This window comes from Excalfactoria chinensis, chromosome 3, assembly GCF_039878825.1.
Source record: "Excalfactoria chinensis isolate bCotChi1 chromosome 3, bCotChi1.hap2, whole genome shotgun sequence".
NCBI classification, from domain to species: domain Eukaryota; kingdom Metazoa; phylum Chordata; class Aves; order Galliformes; family Phasianidae; genus Excalfactoria; species Excalfactoria chinensis.
Genome location: NC_092827.1, coordinates 82,935,618 through 82,956,893, shown reverse-complemented (window position 1 = coordinate 82,956,893; position 21,276 = coordinate 82,935,618). Strand labels below are relative to the sequence as shown.

Below are 21,276 nucleotides of genomic sequence, written 5' to 3'. Positions count from 1 at the left end.
GTTTTCCATGGAGCACAATGTATCTGTTTAATGCCATTTGTTGGCTATGAAAAATTAATGCTAATTTTTAGTCTCTTAAGTACTGAACGCTAGCATCTAGCACACCCCTGCTTGGCCCAAAAGTGGGGGAAGTTAATATTTTAATGGCTAAAATTAAAACTCAAACTGATGAGTATGACAAAATAGCAAATCTTCTTACTTTGAAAGTTATGGTTTGCCATATCTTTAGACCTAGCATATATTTGCTTTTTCTGCATCCTGATACTCTTATCTTACACTGTTATTCAAGGTAAAAAACCTCAGACCCCTGTTTACATGCACTTCTCTTTCCTTTCACCAGCCAGCAATGCAGATGGCACTTTCTTCACAGTGGATACTGGGGCAAATTCCCTCTTGAGAGTAAAGGTTATGGGTAGCTTGGGAAAAATGACCAGAACATCAGAAATTGTACCATTTTGTTGTAACAAAAATAACCAGAGGACTGGACAGTCCCATTGAAAATGAATTAATTAAAATACATAGTCAGTTTCGCAGAAGTCTCTGGCCCAATTTTCTGACCTCTCTCTTTAAAGAAATGAAAAGCTCCCTCTGGTTTATTAAGCTGAGTGGCTTGTGGAAGGCCTGGATGCCCCATGTGGCACAAAGGAATGGCCAGATGTTTGGGAGAGGGAGAGTAGAAAGGAACGATAAATTTAAGTTTTGCTTGTGACTGTCTTTGAACTTCCTTCTGAAAAGGGAACAGCATGCCATTGAGAGAAGTTTTTTGTTTAAATTTCTTCTGAAGAAGTTCTTTGGAACTCCTGTATGTGCTTTTAAAGTAAGAAATACCCAAAAGCCAGTATTTTTAAAATGTACCTCGTGGATTTGTTAAACTGATCTCAAGGATTGTGGTTGTAGTTACTTTCAAGGCATCTTCTTTTAAACTAATCTCTAGCTGATTTACTTCTAAGGCACTCTCAAGAAGGCCATGTTGGAGTTCAGTTGAGTATTTGCTTACATGGGTGAGGTCTTTGGACTGGAAATCAGTCATTTTCAGTTCTCCTACATAATATTTAATTGTCATCACTTAGAACATACTCTGATTCTGTAGAGTAATAGAGAAGACCAAAATGTCTTCCCAGTGGGTGACTGTGATTCTTGCTCAAATAAAATGTTTTTTATTTCTGTGTGATTTTGCTGTTAAACTCTTCTATCAGTCATTGTGTTTCATGTGCTGCCCTTGCAGTGTGAAGCAGCTGCTGGTTGTTTTCTCCCATTAAACACACATGTCATTGCTTTGCCTGTTTCAGAGTCAACTAGATGTCTTCTTGATTTCCTTTTCATGCCCCGTTTATACAGCTGCCATCTCAGACAGGTTGTTGGGTTTGATTCTTCATCAACTCACTGGGCTTTGCTTGGGGACTGAACCTCCATAGCACAAGTAGTGATGAGCATTGGTCAACCGTCTTGAGCATTTGTGTTCACCATCTTAGTTTATGTTGAGGGGGTCGCAGAATTGCAGCTTTCCCTTACGTGCAGAAGTCTTGGCTCTCTACTGGCCCTTGGAGATTTGTAATGAGTGGCAAAACTTTGGCTTTGAGGGCTGGCAGGAGCAACCTAATGGGCCTCTTTTTCTGAGGTGCTAGAGTTTGGCAGAGGCAGTCTTGTCAATACTGGTAGACAGTGGGAGTAAAAAAAAGAAAAGCCCTTGTAGTGCACTTCTGGCTGTGCTCATCAAAGAGGGACCGACTGTGGAGCATTTCCTGGTTTGGTAATTACTATTTTTTGGACTTCACACAAAGAAGAGAGCTATGTCTGGCTTCTAAAACGATGATTTGACATAGCTGAGAGAGAATTACTTAGTCCTGTTACAAATCTTTTTTTTTTTTTTTTACAGTAATATGCTGCATGTTTGAAGTACGTGGAAATTTAACCACTATCAGACTTTTTAATAGTTGATTAATTGAAAACTTTAGCAGACAAATACATATGAGAAGCAAGTGGGGAAAAAAAAAAAGAGTTAAGAGAAGTGTCAAACTTTTGTGTCTGATTAAAATTCTGGTAGCATATAATGAGTTGTGAAGATTGTGATAATTACTGTAAAAATAACTGCCATTGTTCTGTACAGTGTCCATTTTGTCTGGCCCAGTGCATTCATTTAAAGGCTAGTACCGTGATTACAGAAGCAGTATGAATTATGTGGTTCCTCTTTCAATCTACTTCACTAAAGCCAAAACTCTTCATGACTTAATTGATGTAAATTGACCTTAGTTCCTTTTTATGTGTTATGTAGATGCATATGTGTGCTTGTAGGAATTTCCTGTAGCTCCTTAAAGCAGATGGGGTTTTTATGTTTTGCAAATAGAGTTTTCAATACATGAATCTTACACAGTTCTTTCTAACTGGAGTAGCAGTCTTGGTGTGGATTTCTAAAATACCAATGAGAGATCAGAGAACAAGCTGAGTTGTAGTTATTTTAATAACTCTTAAAAAGCTGATCTTTTTTTGTGTGTGTAGATGATTTACTATTATGGCTGGTGATACTGAAGTCATTTTGTTCAGAATTCTTCTCATCCATTGTCTCTGGGACTCAGTCTGATTGCATATCTTGTTAATTCCTCTGCAGTTCTTCTTATTTATTATCATGAATAGCATTAGCCACGAAGAGATAAATTTCTCTTCTTGGTTTGACAAAATAATGAATTAAGGCATTATGCAAAACTGTTTTCTTTTGGGAGTTGTCCTACCAGTGTGGTGTTAACTATTCCTTTCAGTTTAATACAAATTAACATTTCACTACTATTGTTACTTTGTTTTGCTAATTCTTTGCAGTAGTTGGTTGTTTGTTTTTTTTTTTCACTTTGTAAAAGTATTATGACTTTTTTTCAGTTGGTTAAATTCTTGCTCCTTCAGTAGTGACTGTCATCCATGTCAGTTTTCTATTTTAAAAGCATGGAAGTTCGCATTCAAATCCTTGATCTCTTTCATATTTAATGAATTGGAGCACTTTGACTTGTGTTTCCCCTTACACAAGTTCTTCAAAGGTTAAGCTGTTTAGTGAAGAATTTTTCATTGTCTTTGTATTAACTTTTTCCCTTGCTATTTATGTATCAGATTAGTGATCTAAAGCTTAGGTTGTATATACTCACAGTATTATGATCCAGTGCCTTGCTCCAATGTGGGAATTTTCTGTTGGGAATTATTTCATAAAATATTTTGTACTGTCTGTATGTAGAATGAAGGTTACGTTTTGTAAGCCGTTCCTTACTGAGTTTTAGTAAGATTAAAGCAGGATGGATAAGGAATTCAGTACCTTGTGATTGAGCAACATATTCTTTTATGGATCTTTTTTAGTGGTTAGACTGTGACTTATTGGAACAGCCAAATATGAAAATCTGTTGTGTGTTATTTTGGCTTGGCAGAAATAATGCAAAGAACTGTCAAAAGCAAAGAATATGCAGAAGCTGTAATTTCCTTTTTACCACTGAAGAACAGATTTGGCTGCAGTATGTCTTCAATGCTAATCCATCTCTGTGTGGCCAAACAGATTTTTGGAACCTTGTTTTAGTGTATTTACTTTCTTTTCACTTCAGGCCAAATGTTATAATAATATTGGCTTTTTTTGAGCCTGTGCAAGGTGGGAATGTTAAAAAAAAATACGCAAAAAACACACACAACAACAACCAAACAAAAAAAAAACCCAAAAAACTCAAAATCCCACTAACATAAAACACAACAAACTCAGACACTTGTGTGTTTTAAATGTTGTTTTTTTTTAACTTTATATCGATTTAAAATTTTGTATCACTTAAAGTTCTTCAATGGTTCCAAAAGGATGAATTGCAAAATTTGACCATAGTTTACCTGGCTTTTTAAATAAACTTAACTTCAGTCTTTCTTAAACTGCATAAACATGCTTTTCCTTATACACTTATAACAGAAAGTAGTATCCTCTTCTGCTTTTAGTGCAGCCTTTTAAGCTGATGACTAGAAATACTTCTATCTTGAAGCGTTACTTTCATTTGTTTAACATAATATCCCTTCCTTCATTGCCTGGACATGTTTGAATATCTTGAGTAGTTTAAAAGGATGGGACAGACATATTCATGCTGTACATGTCTTTCTGTGCTTTGGAACAAAACAATTAAATCCCTCTTTCTTCTGTTTCCCCTTCATACAGATGACAGCATCTCAGCTGCAAGCACATCTGATGTCCAAGACCGACTTTCAGCCTTAGAGCTGAGAGTACAGCAACAAGAAGATGAAATCACTGTCCTAAAAGCAGCATTGGCTGATGTGCTAAGGCGTCTTGCTATCTCTGAAGACCATGTAGCTTCTGTGAGAAAATCAGCTCCAAGTAAAGGTACGCTTGTGTTTAGTAAATCCTTTCAGTCAGAACATTATCATTTAATATGTTCCCATTGGTAACTTTTTCCTCCCATTTTGTTTGGAAAAGCAGGTAGATTTTGTGTGAAACAGGGTTATTTTTTATATAGAATTACTTTAGAATTTTAAGACAAACACATCAACAACAGCAACAACAAAAACAAAACAAGAAAAACCCTAGATACTATTTGCACCAATTTGCTTATATTTGCATGAAGATTTTGTGTTGGTTATGTTTGTTTGTTTGTTTTTTCCCCATGAACATTTCTATTTTGGAGAACTATTTGCATTATTATTGCAATTGACTCCAACTTTTAACTAGAAAGGGCGAGAGGCAAAACTACAGCTATGTATGTTGGTGATATATGTTAGACCTACTACCAAGTGAAAGGATAGGATATGTTTCAGATAATTTACTGTTCTAGATTGCCATAAATGCATTTATCCCCTTGAAATCATGCAGTCCAGAATTTGCTGGACTCTATCTCAGTATTTCAGCCTTTAAGTTCAGCTATTATGCCGACACTGTTATAACACTGAACTGACATGCCATACCGTGTGTTGGAGTGGCTGCACTGTACAGGCAGAAAATGCAAAAGCTGAAAATGCTGAAAGTTGGAATTGTTTTAGTTATGCCAGACAGATCAAATTGCTTAATTAAGTGTTTTTGCAGTCTCTCTGCCAGATGGAAGGAAGTGATGGTGCTTAATTGGCTTGGGTTGTGAATCCTGCCATTCTCTCTTACTTGCTAAATGGTAGACTGTTGTCATCCCTGCTTATAAATGCAGCTTTATCTGTCTGATACGCATCTCCGGTCTCATCAAGATTGAGACATCCTTGTCTAACTGCAAATTAAGCTGAAGCAAGTATTTCATCTAAATCAATCTTTGCTGTCTGCTATCCATTAGGACAAAAAGAAAATGTGTAAGTGGGAAACTGTGAGCAAAAGGAATGCAACACAGAACCCTCTTCTTCCTGTTTACATGCAGGAGAATTGAGATGCACACAAATGTAGATAAAGATCTTTGTCTTGGAAGTGTCTGATATCCAGAAAACATGATGCACAGGCAGAACAAGCTTGCCTTGTTCTTCAGTACTTGCAGCCATCTCCTTCTGGGGACATTAGGGCTCTTGGGCCTGTATCAAGTTCTGCAGGTTAATTTGTTCTGTGGAAAATATACTTTTTATTTCTAGAATGGAAGTAAGAAGATCTAAATATCTTCAACTTTGTGAAATTTCTACTAATTAGTGACAGCAGCAGTAACTGAGGAAAAAAAGTGGATGGGGGGAGAGGGTTAGATGGATGCATTAAAGTTTACTCATTGAACTTAACTGAATCATGACTAAATTGGCACTGTATTAAAGTTGTGGGTGATGTGAACTCGTTGTCTTCAGTTGCCTAATGTAACCATGCAACACCTTAGCTTCTTTGTTTACCATAAAATCAGCTGTGTATTGATGGCATAAAGATATCGCAAAATAGAAGGACTGTATGCAGTCACTGAAATTCTGTATGAAATTAAACTTAAAAAATGAACTAGATATAAATATTGGTTTAAACTTTAACATCAATATTTTAATAAATATTTCAGAAGAAAATCATGCAGAGATTTTTGTGATGCCATGGGTGGCTATTTTGCTTTCTGCATTTTAAGTGCAATCAGTGGATGAGAAACCCTTGAAACATTTTAACAAAGGAAAATGTGTTATATTCCTGAATGAACAGGATTGGCAGAAGATCTGAATTGTCATAGAAAAATAATAGAGACAATGATTTTAATTTTTCTTTGAAGTATTTTATGGATGTATAACAGGCTTTCACTAGTTAAGTCATGGTTGCTAAAGGGTTACTATATTGTATTGTAATTCTCCAAAATTCTCTCTGGAATTTGTGATTCTGTCAAGCATGCAGGTTTCTGCATTACAGCAATTCGCTTCATACCAAATAACACAGTGGGTTTCTTTTAATTTCATTTAATTTTGTTTCACAGAAGTATGTCTCTAATAGAGTTTTTAATATGTTCTGTCATTACTAATGAGAAACAAGAAAACTGTGTATGTTTTTCTGCATACGCTGAGAGGTGTGTTTAATTTGAAGCATGCAGACCATGAGATAGGTTCTTCTGAAATAAACTGGGAATTAATGAGACTCAAAGAAACAGACATTTTGAATCTTTCTATCAGAGCTTTAATCTGAGTAGCAGACAGTATCTAGCCTACTTTGAAGGAGTCTCTCCTACTTGCTGATGAAATGTTCTCTGAAGCCTCGGTGTTTTTCTATAACTAGTTCAGCAGCATCTTTGAAGTGAGATTTTTCAAAAGCTAAAAATAAGTGCTCTGAAGAGACCAGATCATGCTGAAAAGAGCAAATACAGATCACTTTTAAACTGATTTTTCTCATTCTGAAGTTGATAAGCCATCCTGGCGCAAGAAGAGATTTCATCCTTTATAGTTAGTTTGCCTGCACTGCATATCTGGAAAACTAATTCTGCTCTTACATTTTATAGCCCTTTATTTTAGACCGAGTGATTGAATCAGCCCTAGCTGGGGCTAGAGTTTCTTGTATTATCCTTGTAGTCTTTGGTTTTTTATCTTTTTTTTTTGCGTAGTTTTTGTTGCTTACTTCTTTTGAATGTAGTCCAGTCTTCAGTGAAAAATTTGACAGAGGCATGGGTAGATTTCTATTTATACCCCATGGTCTATGATTTAGCAGGTTAATGCCTACAATTTTGACTGTCTATCTGCAACTCAGAAGCAAGCTGCTCTTCATGGGATTCCAGGTGATCTGCAAACTGTTTGAGATAAGGCAGAGAGTTGAGTTTTGATGCTGCTTTAGTGTCTCCTAGTCAAGCATTAAGTGCAGATACTAGATAAGGGAAATACCTACTTGTAGCAGAATTATCATGTGTTCTGCTATTGCACAGTGAAAAGCACACAGTGTTTGTGTCTTACTCTGTAGTATTTCTCAGTGTAAAATCACTCCAGACAGAAAATCTTTTCAAAATAAAAAGGCTATGATAATACTTTTGCATCTCTGTAAATAGCTACAAATTTCTACAGACTAGTAAAATAGCCATGTCGAAAGATAGTGCTTGAAGGTTCTTAGTAATATGGAAGGGGTTGGTTAGGGGACAAGTCCTCAGCAGCTACAGGGTTTGTGGTGTGTGGGTGAATATGTGTTTGTAGTCTTTCTCTTTCTTTCCTTTTCTTTTCTTTCCTTTTCTTTTCCTTTTCTTTTCTTTTTCTTTTCTTTTCTTTTTCTTTTCTTTTTCTTTTCTTTTTCTTTTTCTTTTCTTTTCTTTTCTTTTTCTTTTCTTTTTCTTTTTCTTTTCTTTTCTTTTCTTTTCTTTTCTTTTCTTTTCTTTTCTTTTCTTTTCTTTTCTTTTCTTTTCTTTTCTTTTCTTTTCTTTTCTTTTCTTTTCTTTTCTTTTCTTTTCTTTTCTTTTCTTTTCTTTTCTTTTCTTTTCTTTTCTTTTCTTTTCTTTTTGTTTTTTCAATCAAAGACTTAGCAACAAGTTTTTCTTTGGAAGTTCTTTGTTACTTAGCATCTCTGTGCTCTCATTGCCACATGTATCTGCTGTTGACATATGATTGGTGCTGTTAGCATTTTCAAAACAAAGCTTCTTACCTGGACATTGAAGAAAAGGAAAATGTAAGGCAGCCTGGTACTTGAGGCTGCCAGCAAGATAGATTTGCTCACAGCTGGTGTCTGGTAAACCTATTAAAATCTTTCAGGGTGTCAAAACGTATATAACAGAAGAATTCATTCCCCAAAGTCTCAGTGTGTCTCACAGTGGCACCAGTAAAATTGTTCAGGCTCATCATGTTGCTGGGGTAGGAGCTGTTGCCTGAAATAGTGGCTGTCAATGAGAAAGTACGCCCTGATCTCTGCCCATAGAGTTCATGTCCTTTTTCTAGATTTGGAAGTTACAAGGAGGCTTGTCACAGACTAGCCCTCTGGAGGAACACTTCCACTGCTTGGACAAGAATTGATGTCAAATAACCTGCAGGCAAATTTAGGTCACAGAGTAGAATTGAAGCAATTGAGGCAGTTTGGAGAGAAGCTCTCCTATGATGGTGTAGAGTAGAAACCAAGAGGTATTCATTTTCATTATGCTAGAGTCTTGGGGATCTGCAGTAGCAAATGCATATTGGGAATGCAGTTTTAAAAAATTTATTCAGTTATTTATTTTTTTTTATGGGAACCTGAGAGTTTTCTTTGCTTTTCTTCTCCTTTCTTTTGTGCAAAATGTTGTCTGTTCCGTATCTCCACAATAAGAAGAATCCCAAAGTACTATCTCGCATCAGATTCCATCTCAGTGCACTGATATAAGCAAAATGCTTCATTTACATTTTCTACCTTCTCTCAACAATGGTTTCACTTTCATAACATGAAGTCATTTTACTTTGTATTTAAAAAATGGCTCCAAGTGTTCAGTAAATTTAATTAGTGAAGCACAAGATAGGTTTTTATTAGTGGTTTTAGTTTTAAAACATTGAAATGTGCATAATTGTTCTATTAACAGCGTGCATGATCATGTTGCCTAATTATTAAATGCTCACACAACTGAAAATGGAAATGCAGATAGAAAAACACTCGTGGTAAAGACAAATTATAGGCACTTATCCATGGCGTTAATACTTACCTGGAATGCTTGTATGTGTGTCTTTTACTCATGGGAACAGTCCAGTGAAAGTCTTCAGGCAGTATGCTCACATAACAAATAATGACACTCCTGAGGTCTTAATGGGTTTCCCAGGTACTGGTTTTAGTGCCGTCTGTTCTTTCTGCATTAAATTTGTTTTTTCTATGCTACTTCCCCATTTTTTCATATCTTCTGCTTTTCTTCTGCCTTCTTTAATCTCTTGCCTCTGTTGTACTTTTCTTGATATTCTTCATCTGTGCAAAGAAGTTGAATCTAGAACATGTTAATTAACTCAAGATCATTTAGCAGCTAAACTACATTGAAGGAAACAGAAGTGAAGAGGAAAGTAGATTTTTTTAAATTTAACTTCTGTAACCTAATAATCCTGTTCATGCTGAAAATGTTCAGAGCATTTAAATGGATTGTTTTTCAGTTGTGGTGATAAGTACCCTTAGTCTTTTTCCACATGCTTCTTCCAGTTTTGGATACGCTTTTAGGTATTGGGGTTTTTTTGTTTGTTTGTTTGTTTTTTTTAAGAGTGTGTACTAATACTCCTGAAGTACTGCTCTACTATTCTCCATGATATTTCTCAAGCTACAAATTGCAGTCCTGTATAGCTGAAGATATTTAGAATTTAACTTACATGATGAAATAGTTGAATACTAGTACTGAAGTACTGAAGACATTTTTTTCTGCCTCTTCTTTTCAAATGGAGGTTTAGTGCTACCATGCTTTTGCCAGTCCTCCATCAGCCGAGTGTCTTCTTGTCCTTTGAAACTTTGGAAACAAAAGAAACAACTACAGCTGCTTTGATACAGTTTATTAATAACATCTTGAAGCAAGTCTAAGTTCATCATACTTTTAAGTTTGTTCTTCATGGCTTTGTTTTAGGAAGGAAGTACTGATAAAACCTTATGTTCTGCTACCCTATTAAAGGCTCACCTGTGTGGGTTGTCTGGTGACTAATAGTGGGGTTAAGCATAGATGGTACACGTCTTTGGTATGAGTACTGAAGTGGGTTTCTGTTTTTCAAGCTATCTGTTTTATTAGCACAAAACACCTATGCTTGTAGTATATTTTAAACATACAGGCATATTTTCTAAGTTTTGGTAAAAATATAGTATTTAAGGTTGTTGAATGGTTTTGATTTCATATGCCTTATTGCTGCATTAACAAAAAAGGGGGGTGGGGGGCCTTAGAAAGGATATAAGCAAATCTTTTGTTTTGGTAGTTAGAAATAACTTGTTTGGGGTTTTTGTTTTAAGTCCACTTGGATGACGTGTAGGTATTTTAACATGGCTATATCGGTTAATTGAAATTATCCTAAAAAGAGATAGAAGATTTTGGCTTTTCTTTGGTAGAAAGACAGCTTACCTGTCAGGATCATCAAATATGAAGATACTCAGCTAATTACTATGGATTACATAGGAGAAGATGATAATAAACTATAACCAGTTTGGAGAAGAGAAATGAATTACTAGCATCAGCTCCAGTATGTTGGAAAGAAAAGCCATTGTGTTATCACAAGATGTGTATTTTCAAAACTTATCACTGTCTCCTACAGCTATGCCTCAGTTTTCCCACAGTTAGCTAATCATGGCTGATAAAGGAGTGGAAATATATTATCGGTTTGTTGTGTCCTGTGTTTTTTCCTGATCCTACTTATCTTTCTTTCTCACACATGTATACTTGACAGATGTTAACGAAATGCTTCTTTGAACTCAACAGATATTAGTTTATGGAAATTATCAGAATAGAGATGAATCTACTATCCATAAAGTATATTTTTACCACTTTGATCTCTGACAGTTTGGCTTTAATCCTGGTCGCCATGCACTGGCTTTCATTGTACATTCAGTTTATGTCTGGCTTTTGTTCCAAAGCTACTGATAAAGAGGAGTACTGTTCTGAAAATTTTCAGACTGTTTATTCTAGAAAGAGACATTCAACATGATACTGGGGAGGTATGCGATCTGAATGCTGGGACAGCTCAGTTGTCCACTGATATGGAAATCACGTCCTCCTGAGTTTGTTCATTATTACACAGGTCTCTGAAGCAACTTTGCTTTACCTGCAGTAAAATACAGTGAAGAGTAAGATTGTGACATTACTAATTTTTTGAAACCATCTGACTACAGAGATTCCCTGGTTTAAAAATCATGGAGTTGACTGTTTGGCTTGGTACAGCTTGGGCTCTTACCCTGGCTGAGAAGAGCCCTGTGCTGTCTGTCCCAATGGAGAGCCAGACTTTAATGCTCTGCTACCTGGGACTTGTAAAGGGCTTAAACTCATCCTTCTTTTGCTGTAAGAATTGAAAATCAAAGTGTGTTTTGTTTACATTCAATTAGACATATGCTTGTGTTGTTGTTTTTTTTTCCTTTAAAAACAAGTTTTCTGATGGTCATTTTTAGAATACTTAGCTATATTATAATGTATTTTGTAGAGTCTGGAAGGGGGCCTATTTCTTAAACGTGTTGAGTATTTGAGGGTGTTAATGTTTGCATTTACATGCTGATTTTTACATTTAATTGCATGTTGCATGTCACCAAACTGCCACTGAGCAAAATTCTATTTTTGATTGTAAAAGGGAGCCTAATGTATTTTGACACATGAAAAAAAATCAAAATCAACCAATGCAGTTCCCAAGATTTTTGTTGTTTTGGTCTGAATGCAAATATTTTAAAGAAATTAATGGTTAAATAAATCTGTGTTATGGTCATCATTAGTCATTCTACAAAAATGCTTTTCTTTTGGTTCAAGAATCTTCATCTCAAACTTGATTTTTCATGCCATTTGTTGAAATAATGAAGTACTCTGCAGATCTCTCATCAAAATCTCCTTCTCGAAAAGCACATAACCCAAAAATTGCTTTACAAAACCCTTTTTTTCCCTTAATTATTGTGTTAGTTATTGCATGGAGCAGAGCTCATGTTGTGAGCATGTGATGATGTACAGTTTTACTTGTGACTGGTTTTGTCCTTGGATGTGAGAACTAATGCTTTCCCTACTTAGCAAGAGAAATTCTAGATACTGTCTGTGAACGAAACATCAGTGTGCTCCTTGCTTAAGAAAAGAGAGCTTTTTTTTTCTCCCCATCTTAGTGAGATTCTGTACCTTGCCTGAAGAACGGCTGTTTTTTATGCTTTTCAGTGAATGTTTTTCTGGCGATATTGAGAATTGCCACTATTATGCCGCCAGATTCCCATTTCTGAATGGCTGCGCTACTGCTGTTTGGGAAAGCACTGATCTATTACGATGAGCAAGCAGAGATGTTAAGGTCATATGCAGTTCAAAAGTGAATCATAGGCCTTGATATTATGCATCTCCACAAAGATGATGATTTACTTTGTCAGTGAAAATAAAAGAATTAATTTATAGGTTTCTAATTTTAGAAGTGACTTTTCAGCTTGTATCCTTTTGTTCTTGCAATTCAAGTTTCAGAAGGGAGTAAAAATCTGTTGATTTTTGTTAGTTTTGTATGGTTCGTTAACCTTTTGAATCTGTTGAATAAAATGGTTTTTAAGAAGTACGAAGTTGGAAGACACCAAGCATAGCTGATTTCTGAAGAATTTAGGAAGAATAGTGGTGATCTTTGCAGTGTTTCCACACTTAATTGTCTTCAGGTTTCCTTCAGTCTTGTTTCTGAGATTTTCTGTGTGCTTTATTGGCCTCATGCAATGTGTTCTTTGGTTCAATTGAATCAGGACGCAGTCAGCTCCTGTCTGCCCATTTCTGTTTCCAGTCAAATAGTTCTGAAACCTAATATTCCCTTGGCACATCCCCCTCATATGTAAAGCAATTTTTTTAAGCATTGGTTTGTCCCTCAACCTGCTTGACAGAACTGCAATTGGATAAATTGACCAAAATTGGTATTGTTTTAATGATACCTCTGCATGTGTTTGCCTTCTGTGCACAGAGCAGTTGATTCTTCCTGACCGCTTTGAAACGTGGCCTCATGCCTTATCTATTTCACACTATTCCAAGCCTGCCATGAACACAGATGTGTGATTTTCCTGTCAGTCATGTCCTTCATACTTGTTACTGAAGTCTGGGTGACTGGGCATCATGATCCAGTGAGGAACAGTGTCAATTTGATGTTCATGCAATGGGGATGGGACACACAGATGTGGACAGAAGAACCTATGTTCCCTCCTCTCTTCTTTACAGCCCCCTCCCACATATACTGCATATTTTCAGACTTCTCAGTGAGTGAATTGGGCATATGACAAACAGCTTTCCTCACATACACAATCTTGATTCAATCAAGAGAGAGTCTTCAGTGCTCTCTGGATGGGGCAGATATTTAATGGAATAAACTTATTTTAATAATTAAATTTAATAATGCATGTGCTAAAAGGTAGACCTTTTTAAGATGGAAATGGGCAGCTGAAAAGAAACTGAAAACTTCAGTATTTGAATCCTTACTATTACAACCTATACGGGTTAGTTTAAAGGATATCATTTAAGGGATAACTTAAATCTTGTAATATAGAAAGGGCTTCTGTCTGCAACTTCTTTGGACTTAGGCGGAGAAACAAAAAAACATAACAAAACAAAAAGGAGAGTTGGAATTATCTGATCTACTCTAGTACTCATTTACTAGTCATGATCTATAATTCTCTGTGGAGCATAACTAGAAAGTGATGTGACAAGCTATTTTCTGTCATTGTGGTAGTGGAGGGTGTCTCCTGTCATTGCAAATTCTTGTCTCTAAGTGTCTCAGGTCTCCCTTCTCCAGCTATCTCGATTAAGGCTGTCATGAATGTGTGTCACTGGATACCAGCTGGTTGGCTGTCCCAGGTGCTGGGACTGCTATTGTAGGATTACCTGGTCCATCTCTGAAGGTTTATGGGTTCTCTGATAGATCTTTGAGATGGGGATGTAAAACCTAAAGCCTTCTGCTCTTCATTTTCATTTCCTAGGTCAGCCAAGCCTCCGAGAAGCTATCTCGATGTCCTGTATAACCAACGGGAGTACAGGAAGCAGGAAAACAAGCCACAGTTCCTCTGTATCTGTTGCCAGAAAAGAAACTTTTTCATCTGCTGCAAAAAGGTACCAACTGGTTACTAAAATTGAAACCACATTTTATTAAGTAAAATGGGAAAATAATGTGTAATAAGCAAAAATAAGCTTAATAAGCTTTGGAAATGTGCCATGTTGTTGGGCTGCTTACAGCAGCGTACTAAAAAGAATTCATAAATCGAGAGTATCTCTGTAGTATATACTGGCCAAAATGCATTCACACCAACAGACAGAAGGGGCAAATATATTTCAAATGTGAATGGAAAAGTTTCCTTCTTGTACTCATCCAAATCTTTTTCTTTCCTCCCCCAAGGAAACTATAGTCAAAAATGAGTTCATTGTCTAGAGTGTAAATAGCAGGCAATAGTAAAATAGTGATGAAGTAGTGAACTTTAAGACAAAAATTTACTTCTTTTTTTTTTTTTAAACATAAAATCTTAAATCAAAATGGCTTCATCTTTGCAAAGTATGTATCAGATCTCAAATATGTAAAAATGGCAATTTTAAGTTTAAGTATTTGAAATTTAAACGAGCTATGCATAAAGAAATGCCTTTTTCCTCCCCCTCGGTGTAATGGTTCCTGCTGAATACAACAAAGTGTTTCTATAATTACTTTCTTCTGTGGGACTTTTAAATAATGATTGCGTGGCTTACTTAATCAATAGTTTGCAGTGATTCATTGGGAAGAGAGAGCTGCCTGATATAGCCACAGGACAGAGAATACTCCTAATGCATAACTGTGGTAAATTATGTGAACAAATTCTTGGCCTCTGTAGAGTTCTCTGGTAACTCCAGTAGCTGGTTTGTCTTCTGCTGTGGATGTAAATACTGTGCTCTACAAGAAGACAGGAAAATGATAGATTTCAAGGAATAAAAATGCTGCATGCAAATATAAACTGTGTAAGAACAAATTAAAAAACAAACAAACAAAAAACCACCTTTAGTGCCATTTGGAATGTGGAAAGGAAGGGTAATACCCTAAACTTCACTCTTCTCCCTCCTAGAACATTGTGTATCTTCTTGTTTATTTTTTGAGCAGTAAATTAGAAACTGATCACAGTATGTCTCTATCTGCTAGCACAACAGGCGCTGGGACGAAAGACACTCCTGCAAGAATGTATTTGTTAGTTAGCACTTTTCCATTAATCTTATCCATGTGGCTCTTAGCACATTGATGAGATCCAGTGTGTTTCCAACAGTGCTCAGTTTGCTTTTGCCTACCTGATTTATTGGCTACTGGGCACTTGAGTACAGAAAAGGAGCAGAATAGTGTGACTGGCATCCCTTTCATCTGAGTTAACATCTTTAAAAGGGTACCTGGATGGGTCACAAGAGGAAAGCCCTAATGTGTGAAGAGTATCTTTGCCCAGGCTCTGAAACCAAGTATCCAGGTGGGGAGGTCTGTTTCAAGAATGTTTTAGACCTCCAATTTTCAGTTATCTGCTGATCTAATGCGATTCCACAGTCTCCTGTAAAATTTGTTTGATATTTGGAAGAGAGTAGGTTTGTCCTTCTGTAACAATATTATTTTAAGACAGATGAAAGCAAATGTCAATTCTCTCTTTGTGGATGTGAAGTTGGGATGGTTTTTTTTTCACTTTTTGTAACAGCAGCAAAACTGCTCTGTACCAAACAGTGTCCCTGCTGGGAATCATAAGTGAATTTCAGTAGTTCCATCTTCTCAACGAAGTTAGGATAGACATGTCTATTTCCAACACCTTTTTCCATATGAAGAATAGGAGGCAGGCTGAAGGATATTATCAGCAGATTGTAGGACACTTCACTTTGACTTTTCCAGGCTTTTTTTTTTTTAGGCTAAAGGTTCAACTGTTGCATCATGTGGAAATGGTTACCTGTTTATGTAGTTACCAAACAGCTCCAAAGCCTGTCATAGCTTTTCATGTTCTTAATATTTGTAGCCATGCATCCAGCCATCTACTTGAAGTTTAGTGTCTGTGAGCTGTGCGGTCTTAATACTGCATGTTTCTGGGAATCTGGCCTCTGTAGACCTGCCGTCTTTGAGCTCTACTACATATAAAGTTTCATACCTGGACTCCTTAATCCTCTCTCTACCAACCTTGAACATCTTGAAATCAAAGAAATGGTCTGATAACTCAGTACGACTGCACAACAACACTGTGCCTCATTTCAACAAACATATGCTACAATTTCAGCTGTCACTTCAGGAGCACTAAAAACAGAGTTCAGAAAAATATTGTGGAAAAAAACAGATAGATGATTCTCAGAGGCAAAGTAATATGTATGAGGAAAAATTCGTCCTAGCTGTCTGGAACTGATGTATGACAGAGATGCTGAAATGCTTTTCAACAAAAAACATGCTGCATGCTTTCTGTATCACCAGAGAAACACATTTGTACTTTGTCCTGTAATATGTTCAGAGAGACCCGTGATCATTTTCCTTAAGACTAAACATTTTTTCTGAAAGCAGCTTCTGGTAAGGAGCTGTGTAATTTCAGTCTGGCCACTCTCCACTGCAGCTGCCAGAGCGTTGTGATCCAAGGGATGAAACATTGGGTTAAGTGAAAATGGAGAATCTGGGAAATTAGCACAGGTAGTGATAGATCTCAAATACTTGAATGTGAACTGAAGAAATGCCTCATCAAGTTGGGATTTGGAACTAATTTTTGGATGCATTAAGCGACTGCTTCCCAGAAGAACTAATCTTTAGAAACCCACAATAAAAAAGGTACTCTCTTTGATTTGGTTTCAACTGTTGCACAAGAGGTGTTAGCGTTTCCAGAGATATTAGTGGGAGAGCCACTCTATGATAGCAGTCATAATGCAATTAAGCTGAAGATTTTAGCAGGAGAGAGTAAGCCAAATGCATTCAGCATTCACAGTGAATATATTTTACAGTGAACATATTTTAACTTTCAAATTAAAATAGCCATCCAAAGGGAACAACAACAACAACAAAAAAAGTTTACTTGCAAGCTGTTGCCAGATAAAAAACATTATATTGGAACACCACATATACCTGGTGCTGCAACTGCTATCAGTGGTTGACTGACTCACAGGACTTAACAGAGAAGCTGAGTAGTGAAATTCATGTCAAAGGTGAGAAATGGGCAGTCCACAGCTGATAAGTTCAGTGAGTAAATTAAAGGATTCCTATACTGAATGTATGGCTTCTAGGAGGTGGATCAGATGAGCTAAATGAGTTCAGATGAGCTGAATGAGTTCAGATAAGAACACAGAAAATATGAGACTGAATACTTAAGTCAGGTAATGCACTGCTGTCAGCAAGTGGTAATTGCACAAGCATGCTGTAAGAATGAAGAGATGAATTTTAGGATTGGTGGCAAATCATTATAAAGTAGAAAAGTTGAGCCGAAAAGGACCTTCAGTGACTCTCTAGGAAGTCTAATTCTGTGTTTGACCACCTTCAAGGTAAAGACATTTTTCCTAATGTCCATTTTGTTTTCTTCTCAATGAAAAGAACATGTAACTTAGAGGTGCTATATTGATGTGTTTAACTAGTTGATTTGGTTAACAGTAGAAATTCTAATCCTTATAATTTTTTTTGAGAGGGGGAGGTGGGTTGTGTTATTCTCAGCTATTTAAATGAATCTTCAGTGCTTCATCAGAAGCATGTACAAAATATTGAGGTCAAATGTTTTGAAGGTTTTGTTTCAGTGATAGATGATAGACTTCAAGATAACAACTGAGCCAAGAGAATACTAGGAATCTTGAATTAAAACCAGGACTCCATTTTTATTAATGTATTTTGACTATTTTAACTCCTTTTCGTAGACAGTGTTCTGTGGAAAAAAAAAAAAAAGTAAATGGAAAAACAGTTAAGATTACACAAGAATTGAGAAGTGATGTGCAGGAATAGAAATAGAAATACTGTTCTTCAGAAAAGTGCAATTCCTGTTTTGCTTTGAATTGAAGAGGGAAAACCTTTTTTTTCCCCATTTTAGTTGCTGCTTTGTTCAACTGATACATTTATTTTGGGAGTAGTTTTTTTTAATCTTATAAAAAATATGCTGTATGCTATGGAATGCTCTTCTATTTCAGGTCCTGCTAGTCGTTATGTCATTCAGTATACTGCAAATTGTGCTGTTTTATGCAAGTGACCTTAAGTTAGATCATTAATGAATTTAAGGTTGTTAATGGCATATATTTAAAGCTGTTTCAAATGTTAACCTGATAAATAGAGCACTGTGAAAATAAAGATGAATTCTTGGTTCTTTTGTACTAACAACACTGAAGAAATGGCGAGATAGCCTGACATTACCCAGCTGCAGTTCAAAACAGTGATGTGTTTTGAGGGATGGTTTCCTGTGAACTCTGCTGCATTCACTTCTGTCAGCTTCAAATGCTGTAGCAGCACCCAAGCATATTCACATCAAGGTTGTATATGGATTTAAATCAGAGTAAATTTAGTATAACTATCCAGTATAAATAAGTAAATAAACATCCACAATTCTATCACCCTTTTTATTTTTGGAGCTTGTAAATAAGTCTTGTTTTAACAAAATTCTAGCCTGAACAGAGCAATTAGATAATAAGAAGTTTCTTTAAGTGATGATATATACATAATGCTGTGATATGTTTTGCCCATCGTTTCACAGAGGTACCACCTTTTTTAATTTATTTGTTTATTCTCTTTTTTCTTTCTTTCTTTCTTTATTTTGTTTTTCCCCCTATATTATACTTTATTTTACAGCGGTACAGAAAAAAAGAAAGAAAAACCTCCTGGACAGAAAGAAAAAAAAGAGGAGTCTCATTCTAATGATCAAAGTCCACAAACTCAAGCATCACCTTCTCCCCAGCCGCCCTCACAGACTCTCCAAACACACAGGCAAACTCCAGAAAGCAAGAGTTCTGCTCCAGCTAAAAGGTTTCCACAGTACAGAGCTAGAAAATGATTGTAATGACACAGAGTTCATATCTGACAACAAGTCATGTGAAATAGCTCCAATTTCCTGATCAAGTTAATGTTTAACTTTTTTTTTTTTGAGTGAATACGCATTCAATATGCATTGCAACAGAGCAAATCTCTTGAAAATTTTTGAGCAAATTTGAGATTGCAAAATACTTTGTTCTCAGTGATTGCAATTCTAACATAGGAGATTTACCTCTAATCAGTCATTATCCTAAAGTACATAGCAATGATTTTGACTTGATCTTACTCAAAATACACAGTATATGTTTTGTCTAATGTAGCTAAATTCTGGAGTGCATTTCATGCATAGACATTTACTACATGCAATAAAATTTCATAAAGGTTAGCATTATTGCAATTCTATCTTTTTGGATCTTTTTCAATTATTCTATAATGTGATGGCAGTTCAGATTTTTTTCTTTATTTTTGCCTTCTACCTCTTTTAATTCCTGCTAGTTTGCAGGACCATTCACTTTTATTCTGATTCTTTACTCGAGTGAAGTTGTATTTTGACACCCAAATCACAGAACTGCTTGACTGGACTTGGAGGTAGGAGTTCTAGGTTTGCATCTGTGTTCCTGCTCTTTTTGGAGGAACAAAACATTGAAAATAAAAGATTGATGGACTTTAAACTTATGGAAGCAAATGTTATGATTTGGGTCATTAATTCTGAATTCAGACTATTCAGATCACTTAGTGTGCTGAGTTTTTGTTGTTTTTTTTTCCCTTTTTTGGTTTTTGGTTTTTTTTTTTTGTTTTTTTGGTTTTTTTGGGGGGGTTCATTACCTTATTGTTTGGGAACATATGACATATTTTTCTTTAACATTTTTTGTTTGAGAGACAAACAAGCCTTTAAATTTCACAAGTTCACAAGATTGTTGTCTTGCATTGCTTGAATTCTAATAATATTTAGATTTCCACTTGACTGATGCATGTCATAACACTGCATAAAGGCTGCCTTCATGTCTTGTACAAACCCTACATTATCTGAAACCAAACTTGCGGCCTGTTGTCCTTTTGCCTTGATATCTCACTGTAAAGGTGTTTGCCTGAAATCTTGCATACTAATCTTTTGCAATGTGGGGAAAAAAATTAATGCCTTTTGTGGTCTCTTGCTGGTGTAACATGATCTGGTTTACGTGTTTGCCTCAGGACCTTTTCTAGTCTCCTGAGGTGCTGTGGAGGTGAGCTTGCCTGTTCTGAAGCTGCAGTTCAGAACTTATGCCTGCAAAAAGCGTTTCTGATGGGATGACATGTAACACTGCTAGCTGAACAGATGCTGTCAGACAGTTGGATTAGATATGGCCTGGATCACTTTTGCACATATTTTCCCTAATCTGTGTATGAAACAAATGAAGTAATGATTGCAAAACATTTCAGGTTTCTATTATTGTAAATTGGCTACAATAAGATTGCTGAGAAAGCACATCAGAACTCAGCAATATGTCTAAAACACTGAACTAAACCTAGCTTGCCTTCATGTAAGAAGTTTGCAGGCATTTTTCAAAACAATTAGAGCTATTAATGTTGTTTAGAATGAGCTATCTCCAAAGCAGCCATATTCAATCATAGTCTGGAAGAGTTGTTCCACCTCAGATTGTTGGTTTAAGTCTGATGAGCGGTTTATCGATCAGTAAAAAAAATCAACTTTTCTGAGTGATTTTTTTAAAAAATTATTCTTTAAAGCCAATATGTTTTAGCTTCTTTTTTCCCCCCTTTATCTAATTTGTTAGCAAAGTACTAATGAAGCATAGAGATCTTTATTCTTCAAGTCTTTGTGTAAGAGCGTGTGAAAATGGAAAAGAATGGATAAAACATTTGGCATCTGTCTTGCTCAGTTGTTTTTGTTCATCCAGTTAGAACTTTTTGACTAATCTTTTTTTTTCTTCCTGTTTCACGCTTCAGCTTGAAGGAAGATCTTGCTCTGCTTTTGTCTACTGCTGCTTGATCTGTCGGTTGCAAACCCGTTCCAGTTACTCTTATCTTATTAACTTGTCATTCTAAAATATATATGTATTTCTTTTCTTCTAGCATAAAGAGATCGTTAACTGCTGAAAAACCTCACAGTGCCTGGGAGAGCTCGGATGACAGTCGTAACAAGCTACTGAGAGTAGCATCAACATCTAAATTAATATCCAAAGTGGCAAAGAATGCAGACAAGTACGTATAGTTGGTGCATAAAAGTGAGTGAACTTTAGAATAAAAATATTATGGAACCACATAATTTAGTGAAGTGAAATACATGCAAAAAAAAAAAAAACAAAAACAAAAAACCAAAACATTTGCATTTTTTGTTTTCACTGCAAATAATTACGTGCACAATTTGGAAAT

At 36.0% G+C, this 21,276-nt stretch overlaps 1 protein-coding gene across 5 annotated transcripts in view; it reads left to right on the top strand.

Annotated features, from left to right (window-relative positions):
• Nucleotides 1-21,276, top strand: part of EML4 (EMAP like 4) — a 144,136-nt gene that overhangs the window by 72,552 nt on the left and 50,308 nt on the right. For 3 of the 5 annotated variants that reach the window (XM_072332257.1, XM_072332256.1, XM_072332255.1), the window contains exons 2-5: nt 4,160-4,342; nt 13,934-14,063; nt 18,727-18,900; nt 20,977-21,105. In XM_072332257.1, the coding sequence (XP_072188358.1) occupies nt 4,160-4,342; nt 13,934-14,063; nt 18,727-18,900; nt 20,977-21,105 (616 nt within the window). The remainder of the gene's footprint in view (nt 1-4,159; nt 4,343-13,933; nt 14,064-18,726; nt 18,901-20,976; nt 21,106-21,276) is intronic. The other 2 variants (XM_072332259.1, XM_072332258.1) reach the window with 1 other exon arrangement.